General features: G+C 38.4%; 1 protein-coding gene across 2 annotated transcripts in view; it reads right to left on the bottom strand.

The window, feature by feature from the left end:
* CAMK4 (calcium/calmodulin dependent protein kinase IV) overlaps positions 1-20,799 on the bottom strand; it is a 166,758-nt gene that overhangs the window by 62,755 nt on the left and 83,204 nt on the right. For both annotated transcript variants that reach the window (XM_038170524.2, XM_072031201.1), the window contains 2 exons: positions 15,783-15,845; positions 15,061-15,143 (listed from right to left, as the gene is read on the bottom strand). In XM_038170524.2, the coding sequence (XP_038026452.2) occupies positions 15,061-15,143; positions 15,783-15,845 (146 nt within the window). The remainder of the gene's footprint in view (positions 1-15,060; positions 15,144-15,782; positions 15,846-20,799) is intronic.

Raw genomic sequence — 20,799 nt, 5'->3', positions numbered from 1 at the left:
ATCTTTGACCTGAAGTTTTGATTTTTCACCGTATTCAGTTTTTGAAGCCCAAGAAAACATAGATAATGTCTAGAAATTGAACCTGTGCTGCCTAGTCATGTATTTCATCGAGTGATCTGCAAGCATACAAACTAACATTAGAATACAATGCTCAAAGAACCTCAAGACTCTGGAGAGGAACAAGCCTAAAATGTCTGAAGTCAAGAGTTATTGGAAAGACCTCCTGCCTCAGGGTCCAGAACTGGATTCTGCTTATACCAAGAACAGTATCCTCCTTTCTCCCTACTCATCCCACCCTTTTCTCTTAGACAAGTTTTAAAGTATGCAATCAAATGCCACATTACACTTGAAAGCACAATTCTTCCTTGCTACCTCAGGCGCTCTGGATTATCCCTGTCTGGTAGGTTACACTGACAGAACCGAGCCCAGTGACCCTTTTGCCTGGGTCTTTGTTACCCTGTAGTGTCTTGGCTTCCTCCTTCTTTTGAATTTAGTATTTATTAATCTATATGAAAAGTATTTAGGTTTAGCCAGCAATTTCCTGTCTTCAGCATTTGTAAGCACTTCTGAGAACACTGACTTCACTCCCATCCCACCATCCCTCTTCCCTGCCAGTGTTTTGGGTGCTAACCTGCTCCTCCCACCATACCACAACAAGCATGTTAAAAACACTGCCCTTGTCTTTCAGGATTTAATGTATTAAAGACTTTCACAGCATAATAATTTTATTAAGCTTACAATCTTTAGTAAAGCATGGCAGACAGCAACAACAACTCAGGATATTCTATGATTCTATGAACATTTCAAAGTTGTTAATGAGGTAATGAAACCAGAAAGCTTGTGCTTCCCTGCTGCACTTAGGATCACATTGCTTCTGTTTATGACCAGGTTCTTGAGGCTTGGCAGTGGGAGTGTCCCACTACTGGTAGGTCCTTGCAGCTACAGCAGAGGGGCTGTGCTAGTTTGACCCCCTGCTTCCAAATTGCCATAGCTTTTAGAATATATTCCACAAAGCGCTGTAGGGGAAAACAAACAAAAAACAAACAAACAAAAAAACAAAACAAAACAAAACAAACAAACAAAAAAAAAAAAAAACAAGCAAACAAAAAGCACGGGGCCTGTGGATGTGTTGCACACCAGCTGAGCTGCTGGAAGCTCTCAGGGTTTAGTTGCAGTTCTGGTCATGCATGCATCCCCTGGGAACAGCTGGAGTCAACACAATCCAAAAACTGCAAGACCACCTTGTGTATCTCAGCTTGGACATGGTCGAGGCAGAGGCAGATAGTTTTAAGGTTGCACCAGGATTTTAAATACTCAGATTTTCCAACATAGGTGTTTACAATCAGAGAAATATATGACAATTCAGTTACAGTTCAATATACCTTTCTCCATCTAACAAATGCCTGATTTTCTGATTTTATGGTCTATAGTCCAGTATTTGCTCTATTCTTTCTTTTTCAAACAGATAAAGATAAGAATTTAAAAAAAAAAAAAAAAAGTTAAATGCAGCCACGCAGCCTTTTTTTTTTTTTTTTTTTTTTTTTTTTCCCTCCAATCATCACAATCACAGAAGTATTAAAGCTCCTGTCTTCCTGTCAATTCCCAGCAAATGCTGAAAATGTAGCTACCAATTGCCTGTCTCCTGGAAACATGGGAGATCAAAGAGATGCTCAGGACGGGCACCCTGACCAGCGCATGTAGGTCAGAACTCCTTGCCTCACACAACTATGTATCAGTATTGATAGGATATTGTTTCCATTATTTACATTTAAACACTCAATGGAAGAAGCACACAGATGCTGAAGATGAAGACACTGTGAATTTACAATTTACAGTAAATGGATGTAATGAAGCATGGGCCCATATTTCAGGGGAGAAATTCAAGACAACTGTAAAATTATTGTGCAATGCGCATGGCTCGCCAGCTGAAGTTACATGTGAGTAACATGCACTGGCAAGCCAATTACACCTCATGTCACATGCAGTTATCTTACTCATTTTTCAGAAGTCTAGAGCCCAGAGAGATTGAGAATACAAACCTTACTCTTAATTAATGATAATCCTGCAAGTAGATAGCCTAGTCTTCTGTAACAGCAGTAAATGAAATAAGACATACTTATTCATACTACAGATGAAAATTTATTTTTAAGGGTATTCTGCTTTAAAACTGAAACCATCTCTTAGGCAGTAAGGAATAGTACTGAAAGAAGACTCCTGTAGTTTAGGTCTGTTAATAAAGCTGGGGTATCATCTGCATATCTATTTTTTGCATCCTCCTTGTGATAAGTTTACATAAGACAAAGGGTAGGTGTGCCAGTTTGCTACCTGAGACTAGTGAAGCTTCTTTACAAGGATTTTTCAGTTTCAGCTGGCAGCTTAACACTGACTCATTGCCCTTTTTTCTATAAAGGGAAGGAAACCTGCAGGAATGACTTATTTTTTTATTATGGAAATTAAACAATTATTTATACCTAGCTTACAGAATGATCTTTAAGAAATGCCTACATGAAAAAAAAAAATAAAAAAAAAACAAGCCTTCACTGAGAGGACAGAAAAACGAGAATGGTAATGGTAAGGAACTAATTAAATCCTGTCTTTGATATGCAAATGAAAGAGCCTGGTAGGCCAGAAGAGTGTTTGAGAGAAAAACTGGGAGGAAGGCAGAAGGGAATGGCAAAGAATGGATACAGAAGTCCCATTTTAAGAGTCAAAGAAAAATTGGGTTGGAAGAACACTAAATTTGCTGGCACAAACATTCAGCAAATTCAAGACAGAACTTCACATCAATAATGACTTTCTAGAGCAAGCAAAAATATCATACTAATGCTATAGACAATTTATATTCCCATACCTACCTGAGTAGAACCACATCCATGCCTGTACATACAGATTTAATGAAATATGCCAATTCAGTTGTTTACACTTGTACCTGGCCAGACACATCTAACAGAGTATATACTGATGGACATCAAGCTGCAAGTCTCCTAAAATGCCACCTGGTTTAACCTTACCTTTCCCAGCACAAATGAATGAATTTGAAACAAAACCTACTCCTGCTATAAGGAGAAGCATTTCCCAAATGTATCTCCCCTGCTCTCCTGTATGGTAGCTAGGGGTGCCAGTGCTCAGCTAAAGAACAAAACCATCCATCGTGGCATACTGCCCCACAAACCAAAAGGTAGCCCGGGGAAAGGCTGCAACTTTTCTCCTGTGATTAGCACTCTTGTCTATGCAGCAGGCAGATGAAATCTGGCAGCTTCCACATGGTCATTAAGAATGCATACTGAAATGTTTAATAACTTGCAGTATCACTTGCCAGATCCCACCTGGCCTTGGTAACGTTTCTGTTCATTCTGAGTACTGTGAGGCTTCTGACAATATCCTTTAGTTTTCCAGGCAGCTTGCAGTGTAGACACTGGACATCTATACTGTTGCTCTACTATGGAAGTGTGAAGCATCCTTTGCTTCTTACAATGTTTTCATTATGTACATCTTCATCAGAGTCTATATCAGCATTGGCATAAAGTCCTACAGATGTTCACCACACAACTGCAGCCTGCAGTATATTTTGGAAGGACCATACACTGCATTTTACTCTTGTTGGGACCTTCTCCGTATGACTTGCTACTCAACATTCATATGAAGCCACTGAAATCAATAGGGTATCACTGCAAAAGAATGTGGCCACACTTGCTCTGCAGAAACTGTATTACTCATGTGGAAAACAATAAAAGCAGGAATGCAGTCCTGTTAAACTAAACACATTTGATCTAAAAATCAATGAGGTGGGGAATCCCAACATGTCATTTCAGAATCCATTTTTAGAGATGTATTAAAATTATATTGACATACAATTGTGCAGTTGACACGTGTACACGTGTCTGGTAGATGTATCTGGGGATTGATGACAATCATTTTAGGCAACAAGTGGGAACAACCAATCCCCTACTAAAGCAAGCAAGTCAACATTTTATCACAGAAGGACCAAGTCGCCTGCTGCCCCTCCATCGAGGTCCTGGCCAGGCATGAGGAGGGGCTGGGTGTCCATCCCTGTCCATCCAGTGCAGCCCTGGCATCACTCCAAGCCCTGCACAGCAGCAGGTGCTATAACTTGTGCCAGGATGTGGAAGAAGCAATACAGTAGAGGAAACAAAATACACTAGAAAAGGTTACTGCACCAGCTCCCTCACCCAAAGACTAAAAATCTGTTGGGAAAGTTTTGCTTTTCTCGGGAAGGGCAATCCCATGCAAAGAGCATCTCTGCATTTTTAAACAAAAACTGTTCCTGTGATTCCTTGTGACCAAGTAAATCTTACCCACTTTAACAAACTGACCTGTTCCTCCTCCACTCTCTACATTGACTCGTTTTCCTATTCTTAGGTTTAATTCCCTCCTTCCTACCTACACAACCCACCCTACACATCCTCTAGTGTAGCCTGAAAGCTGAGCATGGAAAGTCTGTTTCTTGCTTCCCTTACCTCAGATTGATAAATTAAGTTAATTATTATGCGAATCAATCTAAACAGTTACTCAAAAATTTGCAATTTCTAGCCATCATTTAATATTGTTGCTATAAATAATATTTCTCCACACAGTGGAATTGGATATATTTCAGTATTAAATAGATCGAGAAACATACAATTCAGCTTGCAAAAGGCCTCCTGAATACATTTAGTTGTTCAAAAGAGTAAAATCTCATGTCTACTTTATACTACCTTACCAGCTTCCAATATAATTTCTCTTTATTTCTTCATGCTAAGTTCATATTTGATATATATATATTTTTTTGATCATTCTTTATAAATACCACAATGTCAGAAAAATAAACACTATTCTCAGGATCACTTTCATTCTATCTCTGGCTGAGTTTTATCGTAAACTTTCACAACACATTGTGAGTGGTCTTCATCCCATTACATCACATACAGTATAAATGAGACACTAGCCAATAAAAATACAAGATCTTTTTCAAAGGCAGTATGTTCTAACCCATTTTAAAATATTTGCTTTTATATAATCAATGTTCATTTATCTAAAATACTTTAGTTGCCATGGAGCTTTTCTCTGTATATATTCACTTAATTCTTATGCAAAGGTAATTCTAAAATGAAATTGGAATTCTACAGAGTAAAATAAGACTGAAAATTAGTCAGAAACGGGAAAAAAATGACATCACTTTATTCAAAAGCAAAAAAAAAAAAAGGTTTCCATGAAGATCACCTTCTCAATGAGTGACTCATAGATATATTGGCTTGTACATGTACCTAGGTGGTTTCAATTCCTTGTTGCTTTAATGTATTTGTTTAGTTAAAATGTAAGCCTTTCTTTGACTATTTATGTATTTTCCTTAATGCAGCACTGAAAAGTAATAAATATAAACACCACAGCTCTGATTATGTTATCTGATTCTCCATTTTTTTATGAGCATTCTCATAATTCCTTACAGAATAGCTGTACATCACTAATGACTCAAACTGTCTGCCCTTAATCTGAAAAATAATAATGGGATATAAAGAATTAGCTTTGGATCTGTCTACAGGTCAATCAAAGAAGACATTTTTTGTTCAATAGCTTGTTTAGAAATGAAATGTAGCACTACAATCATTTAGAAAATCTATTTTTCCTCCGTCATTGTAATAATAAGTGGTAGTTTCTGAAAAGCATAGCATGCAGGAGAATTTAAGGAAAGATTCCATATTTCTTATAATTTGTACTGATGCTTGTTTTCCCCACTTTTACTTCTTTCTACTTCCTACTCAGCATTTCTATAGAACCCACAGAACCAAAAAAAAAAAAAAAAAAAAAAAAAGCCCCAAAAAACACCCTCTTAGCTAAAACAGGATTTAACCGTTAAAAGCCTGGATAATATAAAAGTATAGCCACATCTTCAGAAGGAGCCATTGTTCAGCCATCTTCACTGAAATTAGTAAGAACAGTTCAGTCCATCATTTTTAAAAACATAGGTTCATCTTTCAGAGTTTAATTTCAGTTTAATCATCTTTTCGATGGTTCAAGACATTTTTAATAGTTTTTAATGGCTGAAAGATACTGCCCAAGCTCAGCTAAATAACCTCATTTCAGCCCTCCATGTTAAAAAAGCACCACTGTAGCTGTCCTGTCCACACTGCACTACCGCTCCCTCTGGCATACTGTTACCTTCCCCAAAAGACTGAAGCACATGGCCATTAAATTCTGAAGATGAATATGGCATACATAACATAAAATGTACATATATCCCTTTATGTCACGATGATAAGAACATTTGTATAATCAGTTCAGGACTATTTAAGGTTCACCTTCTTCAGTCCATCAGTGGTTTTGGCACCTCTTAAGAGTGCATGGATGTTGTAATACGTTCCTTACTCCAGCAGTTAAGCTTCAACATTGAACTGAGAAGTACATTAGCTGAAAAGGATTTACTTTTCAGGTTTTCATTGTATGATCAACTTGTCATTTAGGACAAGAATTTTGGTGCCCTGAACATTTAGGATAACTGTACTTCTTCCTGAAATATGGCTTCCCTTTGTACTCTTGTCATAAAATAATTAGAAAAATCAATGAGAAATAAAATGGACGAAACAGTCATATCCTAACTGTTTTTATAGTTTAAGGAAAGATCTTTAATCAAGGCACAGGAGAAACAATGTTAGCTCTTGGGTCTGTCAGACACTTCCTGTAAACATTATAGTCTACATCTATAGAGTCTGTAGGTATATAGTTAACCTTGTCACCTATACAGATCTGTTAAGAACTCTGCATTTCAAACAAATTTGAAAGTTAATTTTGTAGATAACTGAGGAAATCAGCAAGGACTTGATCCTGTTTCTTTTTAAATTAACAGAGGCATATCTCTATCTTCCCTAGCATTCAGGACATGTCTACATAATATGTCTACTTTTTCTTTTTTTTTCTTTTTTTCCTCAGTCTTCACCAGCAAGAGTTTCAGCCACATAGCCCAGGCCCCAGAAGGCAAGGGTAGAGACTGGAAGAATGAAGAAGCACCCACAGTAGGAGAAGAACAAGTTTGAGACCAGCTAAGGAACCTGAAGGTGCATGGGACTTTATGAGATACACCTCATGGGTCCTGAGGAAACTGGTGGATTAAGTTGCTAAACCACTGTCCACCATATTTTAGAAGTGGTGGATGTCTGGTGAAGTTCCCACTGACTGTAAGAGGGGAAACATAAAACCCTAATTTTTAAAAACGGAAAAAATGAAGGCCCACGGAACTACATGTCAGTCAGTCTCACCTCTGTGCCCAGCAAGACTGTGAGACAGATCCTCCTTGAAACTATACAAAGGCACATGGAAAATAAGGGAGAGATTAGTGACAGCCAACATGGCTTCACTAAGGACAGATCATGCCTGACAAATCTGGTGGCCTTCCACAATAGGTTATAGCATTGGTGAATAGGGGAAGAGCAATTGACATCTTCTACCTGGACTTGTGCAAAGCATCTGACACTCCCCCATGATATCCTTGTATCTAGATTAGAGAGACATGGATTTGATGGATGTACCACTTGGTGGGTAAGGAATTGACTGAATGGTTGCACTCAAAGAGTTGTGGTCAATGGCTCAATGTCCAGCTGGAGATCAGTGATGAGTAGTGTTCCTGAGGGGTAAGTATTGGGCTGGCACTGTTTAGCGTCTTTGTCAGTAACATGGACAATGAAACTCTGTGCACCCTCAGCACACCAAGCTTTGTAGTGCAGTCAACACACTAGAGGGAAGGGATGCCATCCAGAGGGATGTGGACAGGCTGAGAGGTGCGCCTGTGAAAAAATACTGAAGTTCAACATGGCCAAGTACAAAGTCCTGCACCTTTATCAGGGCAATCCTAGGCAAAAATACAGGCTGGGCAGAGAACAGATTGTGAGCAGCTCTGAGAAGCAGTGGGTTGTTGGTTGATGAGAAGCTCAACATGAAACAGCAATGTGCACATGCAGCCCAGAAAGCCAACTGTATCCTGGTCTGCATCAAAAGACGTGTGGCCAGCAGGTTGAGGGAGGTGATTCTCCTCCTCTAATCTGTTCTTGAGAGACCCCACCTGGAGCTCTGAGTTCTGTTCTGGGGCCCTCAGAACAAGAAGGACATGAACATCTTGGAGAAAGTCCAGAGGAGGACCATGATGGTCCAGGTCAGAGGACTGGAGCACCTTCCCTATGAAGACAGAGAGAACTGAGTTTATTTATCCTAGAAAACAGAAACCTCTGGATAGACCTTATAGAAAACTTTGCATACTTAAAAGGGGCTTTTATAAAAGCTGGGGAGGAGTGCTTCATCAGGAAGTGCATTGAGACAAGGGGTAATGAGTTTAAACTAAAAGGTTTCAATTATATGTAAGTAAGAAGTTCTCTACTCTGAGGGTGGTGAGGCAGTGGCACAGGTTGCCCAGAACAGCTGTGGATGCCCCATCCCTGGAAGTGTTCAACGCGAGGCTGGATGGGGCTTTGAACAACCTGGTCTGGTGGGAGGTGTCCCTGCCCATGGCAGGGGGTTTAAATCTGGGTGGTCTTGAAGGTCCCTTCCAACCCAAACCATTCTATGATTCCATTACAGAGATGAGGTCATAGCAGAAAAAGTTTGCTAGTGATGGTGGAATTGCAAAGAGTCTCAGTATTGATGGTATTTAAGGAACTTAGAGCTTCACAGGCACTGTTTTTTTCTCCCTTAAAAATGCTTGCCCCCTTTTCTGAATGGGTTAATGGCATACAGCTTGATCCAAACTAGGACAAACCCATGGCAATAATCCCTGCAAAGCTATTCCTGTTGTTTCTTGAGCAATAACAACAAAAGGCAAGAGGAGAATTTAAATGAAAATGTTTTAAATGAAAAGGCTTCCATGGTGGAGTTAAGAACCAGGCAAGCTTTAATGTTACATCAGTTCACAATTAGAGAGTGGCAGGAAGCCAGCCAGTATTATAATTGCACCATCATCATTGTTTGAGTCATTTATCCATATATATAGAACTGTAATTATGTGTCCTCTGGTGCCTGGTATTTCATCTAAGTGCAAGCACTGACCACACCATAAGTCGTATCTTATATACAACCATTTCAAAAATGATTTGTATTTCTTGTCTTGAAGAGAATATTGTAGTCAAATAGACACTGGCTGACTTAGAGCAATTCTGGCTAGTGATGGAGAATAAGGTGCTGACTGTAAACAAATCTAAAGGCATTATTACAATTCTGTACAGGAAAGAAATATCAAATTACATTAGAAAGCCTACAAATGAGCCATAACACACACCTCTTTATTCTGTAAATTACTGTTTTTTATCATTACTACAGCCGAAATCAAGAGACACTAAATGAGCTATTATGACATCAATAAGCACTTTTACTAGAGCCAATTTGTGTGTTGCCTTCTGTTTTTCATAGAATAGGGCACATTTGGTGAAGCCAGTCAGACTTTTTTTTTTTTTTTTTCTTTTTTTCACAGTCCTGCAAAAGTGAGGGGGCTCTATCTTCCTTATGTAAAATAGAATCCAAAGGACTGCTGTGACTCATGCTCAGAAGACAAATTGCCACCACTTAATGGGACCAGGCAGCAGAAACAAATAAAAGATACTACTCTGCCACTGATTTATAAAACACCCATACTTTTGGGACCAGTAAATTCTCTTATTCTTTTACATGTACCTTAGCAATTCTAATTTCCAGATGCAGAAACAAGAAGGCTTCAGGAAATTTTGTTCACAAGAGGCAATCATTTCAGTATCTCTTAAAAAGGCAAGTTCTTTAGAAAAAGTAATTCCTATGTATGCTACCATAAAAGAAGGCACTATCAGTTTAAATCCATGTTTCAGAGGAAATTATAAGAAATCTGAAATGAAAAGTGAACCAAGAGGTAGTCAGCCATAGGCAGTACTTTTAGACAATGGTTGGTGTACTTAATAATGAAACAAAGAAAGAAACAAAAGAGCCTGTGGTCAAGATGACAAAGTACAGACAAAGAAAACATATGGATTATCATAATCATTTCAAACACAAAAAAGAAATAGGCTAACAAAAACTATTCTTATCAATCTGCACATATTTTGAGCAAAATTACGTTAAAGTAAAGCTATTCTTTTCTTTTAATTTAAAGTAGAGCCTTTTGCTGAAATTAATATTTGTAAATGTGATGTATCAGTGATTCAGCTGAAAGGCAATACATATCAATAAAATCTGAATGGAAAAGACCAACTTCAAGAAAATGTAGCTTATAAAAAACAGATACCAGTCTTCATTGAACTTCAAGACCTATTACTGCCTGTCACAATAAAGAGGCTAACTGGTAGAAGGAAAACCAGATCAACAAAGGGACGAAGAATCTGATGAAACACATCCAATAGAAAAGAAAGTCAAAGTTAAAAGTATCCAGCAATTACATTTAAGTGGAGAGTGATGAAGGGATGGAGGGTAAAAGGAAGAGACGAGAGAAAAATATAACTGAACCAAGCTTAGGTCATTATTTTAAAAGGAAAGAACTATAAAGAAAAGTGATGAAAGTAATCAAAGGTTTTAACAGAATATAATGAGAGGATTGAGTACATATGTAAACAAACCTTGCAACAGTCTAAAGCTTACTGATTATTAATCAGTATGTTAAAAAAATAGCTTGGTGAACAATTTGGTTCTATCAAACAGTCAAATCTAATATCTTTTCTAGGAAAAAGACATCAGTTTTTATGGTGTCAAGTCATTCTACATTCCCTGATCAATGCTGAATTTAACTTTTTTTTTTTTCTTTTTTTTTTTCCCCCATGGACATCTTAAATTTATATTAAAATGTTTAAGTTAATTTATTTGAGCTTGAATTCAGTTCTATCTGTCTGAGAGTATTTAGAGGCTTAATTCCATCAATTCTGCCATTATCTTTGTCCTTTGAAATGGAGAAGAGGTGAAATGGAGAAAAGCTTTTTGATTACAAATCTGCCTTTTAAAGTATCCACACAGGGTTTATCATTTATTCTGTATGCACGATATAATGTCATACAAAAAAATAATAAAACTCAATTTAATTATTTCTTTCCATCACTCAAACTTCTCCTATAAACAATGTGTCTATGGTCTGAACTCAGTGACACACTTCATAAGAAGATGTGGGGAGAAGGGTGATATGATAGAGGGATGAAAACTGATCTTTTCCCTCCACTTTTTCCTCACCCTGCAATTTCCTACCCACAAATGTAGTAGAAAAAAGGTCCTTTAAAGACTGGTCTTGCAGACAGAGAAAGCAAGGACGAATGTTAGTGCAATCAGTGTACCATGCATTTGAATAGCTGGGTTACATCTGGGTTTCTGTTTTTCTCAGTGAGATCATGCCCCAGCACCAGTGAAGACTGGCATCAGTATTGCAGCAGTGCAAGAAACGTAGCCATGTGCTGTTAGACATAACAGGGCCGGGATGCTCAGAAGCATCAGAGTTGTCCTTCAGGACTCTGTTACAATGCCATAGTTTAAAAAGTTCTTCAAAAATCCATGGCCGTTTCAAACACCCAGGAAAGAAAGAGGAAGGCCAAACAATTTTAAAGGCATGTCTGCCAGAACTGGGCTGGAGACACAGCTTTAGGAATGAACTAGAATCTCACTTAATTTACACCTATTAGACCTACTGGTGTTCTCTCTGTTTTGGCCATTGGTTTGTTTTACTTCATAACTGTTGTTACTGCTCACTTACTGGGGTGATGAAAGTCATCATGTGAACTAGCAATAAGTATTGTTATTTAAACTTTTCCAATTTGGTGTGCAGTTGTATTTATTGTGTATGACATGTCAGAATATGGCCTACAATGTGACTTATGAAGTCTGATAAACAGCCTTTTAAATATACAAGCAAAACCAACTTGATCCAATTATACTAGCTAGGTGTGTAACAGACATTTTTGTTTGAATTTATTGCCTTTGGGGTAACATAATTGACCATCATATAACAGGTTATTTAAGCAGTAACATGGATTATATGATAGAAAATACTAAATATGGTGAAGGAAGTTTGTGTTAGAGTGGCATGAAACCTGCAGCACATCAAGAAAAGTAATACAATTCCAGAGAGTGAATCTGACTTGGGTATTTTCAAAATCGCCTTCATGATAAGGGGAAAGAGTGTATGAACAAATTTGCTCACCTGTAGCTCAAAAACTGTGTAAAAGAAGAATGGACAAATGGGATGGCAGAAAGCAGTAAAACAGTTAATAAAAAAAGTATCTTCATGTTATCAGAATGAGCAGTACCTGTAATACCAATGAATGTGTTCATAGTAAGGAGAGCAGATACAGCAGTGTAATTGATCCAGTTCTATCATCCGCTAGCAGATAATTTGGAAGAGGCCAAACGACAGCTCCTTCAGAGTTCAAAAGTCACTTTGCTGTCTGTGTATAGCAGGTGGTTTACAAAGTCATATAGCTGTCCACCAAGCATGTAAGGTCTTGCAAACCCATGGGGTGGTCCCTGCCCACATCACAGTCCTGCTTGCCCACATGCTCTCTGTACAGTGTCTTGTCTCAAAAACAAGGGAGATTCTTCAGACTTAGTGAAGTCTGCCATCCGTATCTGACACAATCTCACTGTCCAGCAGGAGATTTCCCAGAGCTGTTTGGCTTTAGACTGAGACAGGAGTCATGCAAGCACAGTGGAGGGAGTGCACTGAGCTTCTTGCTATGCCAGAATATTCAGGATGTTATCCTTCATACTTGATATAAAGATATACAGATTGAAAAGGTAAAGCATGAAAGGGGAATTCTGCCCTAGGGCAGAAAGCTAAGTTTATTTTCAGTGAAGCTCAAAAGACAGCCACTGTATCTCATAATACAAGAGTTAGCCCTTCAGCCCTGCTGAAAAAGAAGAAAGGGACAGCTAACATTTAATTCATGTTATTGGAGTAGAACATCGTGGCTGCATATTTCTGTTAGAGGTGTTTTTTTGGACTAAGCTTGAAGAGCAAAGTAATACTTCAATTGCTTTTTTAATAGCTAAAAATAATTTATTATTTTTTTTTTCCCGATCTCACACCAGATAAGACTGCATTGCCAAAGTTTCCAGTTTTGTTATATATGGAGAAACGGAGGGGGCTTAACTCAGAAGAGCTCCATAGTATTAGTTCTCATTTGTAGCATCACAAGGGGGCACCGCAATTCTAGTAAGCATCTCTCTTCAGTCAATGCCAGGCAGCTTTTTGTAAGCAAACTGTAAAACCAAACCAAACTTGTAAACTTGTAACCCAGCTTGTAAACCAAGCCACTAAGCATATGATTTTGGTGAAAGATCAACCTGAGTACTCAAATGCCATAATCATATCCTGAGTACAGATGACAGAATGTTGAAAATGTCCTAATATTGAATTCTAGTTCTGTCATGTAACACAGTGCCACATCCCAGATCACATGTGGTCTTTTCAGTTCTCCCCCTCTACTCTGCTCATGTGAGGCCCACCTGGAGTAGATGATTCAGCTCTGGGGTGCCCAGCACAAGAAGGGCATGGGTCTGTTGGAGGAAGTCCAGAGGAGGGCCATGAGGATGATCAGAGGGCTGGAGCACCTCTCCTATGAAGACAGGCTTAGAGAGAGCTGGGGTTATTTAGCCCAGAGGGTGGTGAGGCACTAGGACAGGTTGCCCAGAGAAGTTGTGGGGGTCCCATCCCTAGAAGTGTATAAGGCTGGGCAGTATGGGGCTTTGAGCAACCAAGTTTTGTGGAAGATGACCCTGCCCATGGCAGAGGATTTGGAACTGGATGGTCTGGAAGGTCCCTTCCAACCCAAACTATTCCATGACTCTATGATTCTTCTATCACACACAGTTGATGCTCAGAAAGTAAATATTTTACTGGCCTAGTTGTGTTCTTCCCTTTGCAAACTCTCATTAAACACTCCTGTATAGTATCCCAACCTTCTGAAAAAATGCCTAATCTGAAGCCATGTAGACATACAAAAGGCTATGTGAAAGGTAAGGCATCTTGCACAGGGTCCTGTATAGCTTGGTGCTTATTGGTTGTTTAACTTGTAGCACATCTGTCCTGATTGCTTCGACTAACTATTGAGAGACCATGCACCTTTCTTCTGTTGAACCACAGACATTACAAGAGGAGTTGGTTTTTGTTATTATATTTCAGAAGTAGTTCATCTCAAGGCTGTAGCTATGAACACAGTATACAAAAGAGTATGCTTTTGTTTTCTCAGTCAAAGAACCCTTCAGACTGTGTCTTCAATGCATGCTTTATATAACAGTCCTCTAAAATATTAAACTTTAATAACAAAGAAGGAAGATTAAATTGCCTGTCCTTGCATGAGTTTGAAGGCACAGTACCTTCCTGTACTTTCTGTAATCTAACTTCAGTGAACTAACTGATTTACTCAAACCAGTATAAAGTGCTTTTCATATTTTCTCTTGCTCTAAAACAAACAAACAAACAACAAAAACAACAACAAAACAAACAACAACAACAAACATCAAATCCACAACAGCAGAGTATCGTCACAACACTATCATAGAATTTTTTTAACATTAAGTATGTGCGTATACTCCACAAGGATGTGCAGCACCATGAACAAATTACTTTCAGACTCAATAGCAGTCTTGCAGAACCATTTTAACAAAAGGAGAGGTTTTATAAATAGAATGACTCTCAAGTAATATTTCTTTTTTGCTATTCTGCTTATCAACTTTTTATCTGACATAACACGATCCTCCTGGCTGACTGATTGCCACCTACCACATTTTATGATGACCTGTCAATGTGATTTTACCAGTTTTCCCTGCCTTTTGTCTGTTTCAGCATGCTTTAATACTAAACACCTGCTGAACACCTTTCTTGCACTGCATATGCTCTTCAGAACTTACTGACAGTTTCTTCCATTCTCTAGGCATGTAACATTTCCAAAATAAAATCCTGATAATCACATTTCCAAATATGTTTTTGCAATTAGTTCTTGCAAATATTTACTCATGTGAATAAATCATATGTTGATTAAATAATTCCAGTAATTACCGACACATGGACTATGTGCAGAGCAAAAACCTGGACTATAACTTCCCAGAGGGAGGTACAGAGTGAGGTTTGTACAGACAACTTACCTGTCAAATAGTTCTCCACCTGTGACCAATTCCAGAACAAGACTGATTTCGGTGGGGGTCTCAAATATCTCCTTCAGTTTTATCTGGTAAAAAAACAAAAAACAAAAAAAACACAAAGGATTCATTTTTGTATTTGTCTTCTTGTTTGGCATATCATGGGGCCAACACAGACTCTAGACAATAAGCAGAGGATGATACCAGCTGAAGTTGGTGTCTCATTTACTTTGCAGTTCAGCACATTATTATACACACACTCTCATACTTTTTATTTATTTATTTATTTATTTATGGCTTTATTCTCTTTACATTCCCCTTTTTGTTGCTCGTTGCTATAAATCTTTCTGCAACCTCTATGTAATACAAGAATTTTAGAATCTACTTTCTTCAGTGCTCGTCAATAACTCTCTGTAAATCTTTCAGAGTAAGCTGAAGTCTCCCCAAAGACTGAAAATGCCAAATTTCTCCTATCCTTTACAGAGCTCTTTTTGCACAGTTTCTGACTGAACTCTGTAAGAGCATCAATAATTTACTTTAAAGTGTAATTCAACAGTCTTGCATAATGAATTGCTAATGAGCACATGAGAAGAAACCAAAGCTTTAATCTAAGACTCACAAATCTATATAGGTGAACCACAGTAGTCCATGTGGAGCTCTTGGGAATACAGGCATTTTTATTTTTTATTTTTTTAAAAAGGAATGGATTGGAACATAGCTGAACTTACAATGTTGGGATGTGAAAGGCGAAGAAGCACTCCAATTTCTGTGCGGACAATTTTCTTGTCTACCTGGTTAAAAGCAGGGAGGAAAAAGGTGAATAGTTGATTTCTCTGTTCACCATAGAAACTTCTAGTTGTATCACAGAAAAAGATGTATGAACAGCCATTCTAAATCTCTTGGGAGAAAACAATGATGCAAGGTATGCAAATCAAGTATACTGTAAAGAACAGTCTTCCATCATCACAAGACAGATACTATAACAGAAAAACATATCTGTCTAGCAAAATGATCACAAATGTACATATAAGTCATGCACGAAGTAGACTATAGAGAAGGTATCAGAGAAAGCTGCATGAATTCCTATTTTTATTCAAGCTCTGCCCTTGTGTACTGCTACTCTCTAGTTTTTGCCAGAATAGCTTCCTTTCAACACACTCTGATCACCAGCTGCACTTACATAGTTTTCTGCAGGTAGGATGAGCACATCAAAGCAGTGTAACATGCTGCTTAGGACAAAAAAGCAATGCAAAGGTCAAACACCCCCCAGACGGAAGCAAGGTATAAGGCTTAACTTCAACTTGCTTCAGACGTATCTGACAGAAAGGTCTACTTATGCGAAGACTATCCCTTTGATTAAACTCTGAGAGGATTAGCTTTACCCTTTCTTTCCCTTCTCAAATTGCTGGCTTTTATGATCCAGGCACAACCAATCTATGCCCTCTTGGGGGAAACTGGTCATTTCTCACAGGAAATGCAGACATGGGCAGTATTTCAGTCAGGAGAGATAACTGCTGATCGCACTGAACTTGAATGCTTAAGCAAGCAAGAAAAATGCTCATAAGCAAATTAAGCATGCTTTTTATATTACTAGGGTAATCAATACATTTATGTGGGAAGGGGGTGGGGGGAAGAAAACTCTCTTGGTTGCAAATATTTTCTCAAATCAAGAGAAATTCTACAACAATGAAAATTACAAACATTTTTCTTCTACATCACTCTTCATCTCAGGGGTTATGAGCTTTTTCCAAATTGATGACACAAATGAAGTCAACCAGATTTTTTTGTTTGTTTGTTTTTAGCAGAGGCTTTTCATCAAACATTTATTTTTGTTTTTGTTGTTCATTTGTTCTACACAGTTCTTCATAGATGAATGGTTATACTATATAAATCTTTAGAAGGGACATATCTTCAAATTCTTAATGAAGAAGACTTGCTTAAAAAATGATCCCTTCTTTACAACCTGAAAGACAAGAAGCTCTTCTCTGTATCTAATTTTTCTCAGCAATGACAGAATACAAGTATCAGTCACACTCAGAACTACAGAACAGGCAGAATTTGATTCTCCCTGTGTGAGTGTAAGTCAGGAACAATTCCAGGACAGCAGTGCTGCAGTGGTTTGTCAGTGGTGTAAAGCAGTAGAGGTATAGAGCCCTTAGGGACTTCTTGAAACTCCTTGACATTTACCTGCTTTTAGTAGCTCTGACAGGAAGCAAAAACCAATTTTGAACAGGTTTGGTGCTTCAGAGAACAAGCAGCAGAAAACAAAAATTAAAGAGGAATAAAACACTCCTTTCCCTGAATACCTAATGGGAGACAAAGAGCAGGGTCAATAACTAAACCTTCTTGCGATAAGATGAACATGCATCAGCATGTTCCTTTGCCTCTCTGTCACTGGTGCAGTTGCATAGCTGGGACTCGGAGGCTGTAGTGATCCTGGGAGTAATAATACATGCCTGGGATCTTTTTATAGGCTTGGCACCTCAGACTGGATCAGAAAAATTAATGTGCTGTATCACAGGGACAGCTGCTGCTTAGACTGAGCAACTCACCCCCTTCAAAGGCTCCCATACAAACTGAACAATCTGCAGTTTGTTTTCTCCAGTTCTGAAAATGTTCACCCATCATGTATGCCTGGCAATGAGCATGTAAGAGTCTGCCCAAATCCAAAATATGTTTCTTTTAGTACTAAGTAGATACTACTGACAAATGACAAAGGCCTCCTCTCAACTCACTGGTGGCAACAAATTAAGTGAAAAAGTAACTTGAGGCTCAGTTTCAGATAGGCAGGTCCCTCTGTGATACAGCTCCTGACCTGGCACGCATACTGTTTTTCTAATGCTTCTTCAGGTGATAGAATGAGAAAAAGGTACCTAAAAAATCAAGATGCTGGGTTGCAATGGCAAATAAAGTCACATACACATGCTTAGGAGTATTAAATATTTAAAAGCACCCAAGAAAATGTCTATTGGGGTATTTTTTACATGAGAAGTGTGCATCACTTACATGTGATATAAATAGTTTTAGAGTAAAAGCAGCAGCATATTTAGCCACAACATTCTACTATAGGGAACCTCCTGTTTTTTAACTTGTTGCGTTCTCACATCCTCCTAAGTATAGAAAGTACAGAGTTATATCAAAACCCATCTTGTTGCAGCTCATTCCAAGAAAATGTATGTACCTAAATCAGTGTCAGAGTTGGCCTATTTGCAGTTTCGGCAGGAATATCAACAATTCAGCTACAAATATTCTTGACAGAAGTGATCTGACAGGGTAACAGTCAGGCAGTTCACTGCATAGCATATTTTGCTAGAGCAACAAATTTTTAAAATTTGGATAGTTTAGCCAGAATACTCTTTTACCACAAATGTTTGTGCAGATGTTCAGATGTAATACCTTAGAAAAATGAGGTTGTGAAACCATTTATTTTTGCCTCTTCCTTTCTGGACGTAATTTAGGAATCTAGTACAATATCTAACAACTAATTGTTAGATAGCTTTCCTTAAATAAAAGTTACTCACAGGATTGTCAGTGAGACCTATACAATTATATCACAGTCAAGAATAATAAAGTCAGCGGAAGTCATCTATTTGTTAAGAGAAAAAACAATCACATGCTACCTTTCAGATGGGTCCCAGTTTATTGATTCTAAAGAAAGAACTAAAGAAAGTTCTACAAACTTTCTTTATTCTTTATTTTTAATTTATGTCAAATGGACTAGAGTGTGCTTCTAGTCAAATATTTCATTAGTATTTTAGTCTTAGTATTAATAATTTCATTTTATTACTTAATTTCTGTTTGCATGCTTGTTTTTCATTTGCTTGAAAAAGTTATCTTAATTCTGTACCTGGTTGTGTGTCTGCCTGGTTGTGTAATTTTAACAGTGGAGTGATTTTATGGAGCTATATACATCAGTTTGAGAAGGTCTTCTCCAGGCAATCTTGAAACACTTATTTATCTATTCTCCACTGCTGACCATAAGAACTGAGTTTCCACTGCCCATGGACAAGAAAATCAAAACAAACTGTTAATGACTAAAACTTCCATTTATATGTTTCCACAGCTGTCCTGTGAAGACACTCAAATGAAGTGCTAACGTGCAGCAAACCATCAAGAACTACTTGCAGGTGTAACAGAGCACTGCCTTGTTCTGTGGCTTGCAGTGGTTCCCCAGTACACCTCTGTCAGTAAAGTGCATCAGGAGCCATGACTGCAGCACAGGTAAGTGTCTGCACACTGGCTTTCATATAACTAGCTAAAGTACCTACAGCAGCAAAGATCCAAAAATTGAATTTGGGAGCAGGAGGCATCCAAGAATCCAGTGCATTTAGCAGAAATGGCTCTCCGCACTGCAGCCACTGCAGGTTGTGGCTTTGCTGTGCTTTTGGATGTGGCCCCTAGATGAATGGCAGCATGCTGCGTGCACTCAAACCTGAACTCCCATGTCCTGATTACAGACAGACACAGGGTTAACAGCATTAGTAGGGTATTTCCTTCAACAAAGACAGAGTCAGGACAGCATTTGTCAGCGTAGATCAGTGAAATTATCCACCCACTTTATATTAAAACATTTACTTAAGGATGTAATTATTCCTGAATGTGTTAGTATTTTGTCTATCCAATTGCTTCACTTTTCTAGATCTAGGCATTCATCTGTCTTACAGATGTATGTCTAAAAGCACTGCATCTTCAAAAGATGATCCTGGTCACTCAATGGAGTTTGGTTTACAATCAGTCTATTTCTGGTTTATAAATTTCAGGCTATTTTGGCAAGGGAAAGGGCTGTAAAAATTCTTAATGAAAGCTGACATTCTTCCGTGTTTCCACGTCCTGAGATGGTGAGGCCGAGTGATGCTACAAACCCCTGAGATGTGAACGTGTTGCTTCTATCTGAATTAAATCAAACACAAAATAAAACAAACTGTTACTGTGAAGAGGTTAGTCTAGCTGCTTCCTTGCAGTAAGGTACATACATCATCCTGAAAACACAAGTGGCCAACAGAGGTAAAGGCCCCTCAAACTTAGTAGATAGCAAGAAGCAGAGTGAATTCCTCATCCTACAAGCTTGTACTTTGCTGTCCTCCTTTCTCAGGGCCCTACAGACATGGAGGGACACATCTGGCCAGGTGTGGCCACCAGGCACATCAGGTGAGAATGCTGTGCCCTGGCAAGTGGCACAAAGCAGCTTTTGAGGAGCTTCACAGCACAGCCCATCTCACTGAGGCTGTTCAGCACAGCTCTGCACAGCTCCTTATTAAATATCCCAGTTAGTTATTGACTCACATGAACACCTCTAATTGGAGCAAATGAATACTTTATTGAACCAATGGTTCAGGCTCTGAGCACGTACTTCCTTATATTTACAGAGAGCATGCTGCAAATCATTATTGGCTTACCACCACTCTCTGCCAAAAAGTGCTTCTAAGAAACAATTTTTATTTTCATCTCAGTTAGAGGAACTCCTCTGCAGCCTAGACCTTTCTGTACTTCATGGTGTCAATCGCTAACTACTCATTTTAATTTTGATATTATTTTATTTACTTGTTAAAAAGTATGACCACATAGACTACCTGCAAGCAGAGATGCTGGATCTTTGGTAGTCTACAGATCTGTTCCCAACTGTTATGAGTATGCAAAGGGCCACTGGGTTACCCAGCTTCTCTTGAAAAGTTTTAAGAAAAAGTGAAATGAGTTTCTGAGCATGAAATTAAATAAACATTCACAAGAAGTTTTAAACTATGTATT

This window comes from Anas platyrhynchos, chromosome Z, assembly GCF_047663525.1.
Source record: "Anas platyrhynchos isolate ZD024472 breed Pekin duck chromosome Z, IASCAAS_PekinDuck_T2T, whole genome shotgun sequence".
Taxonomy (NCBI): Eukaryota; Metazoa; Chordata; class Aves; order Anseriformes; family Anatidae; genus Anas; species Anas platyrhynchos.
The sequence above is the reverse complement of the archived record's forward strand: the minus strand, read 5'-3'. Positions and strand labels throughout refer to the sequence as shown.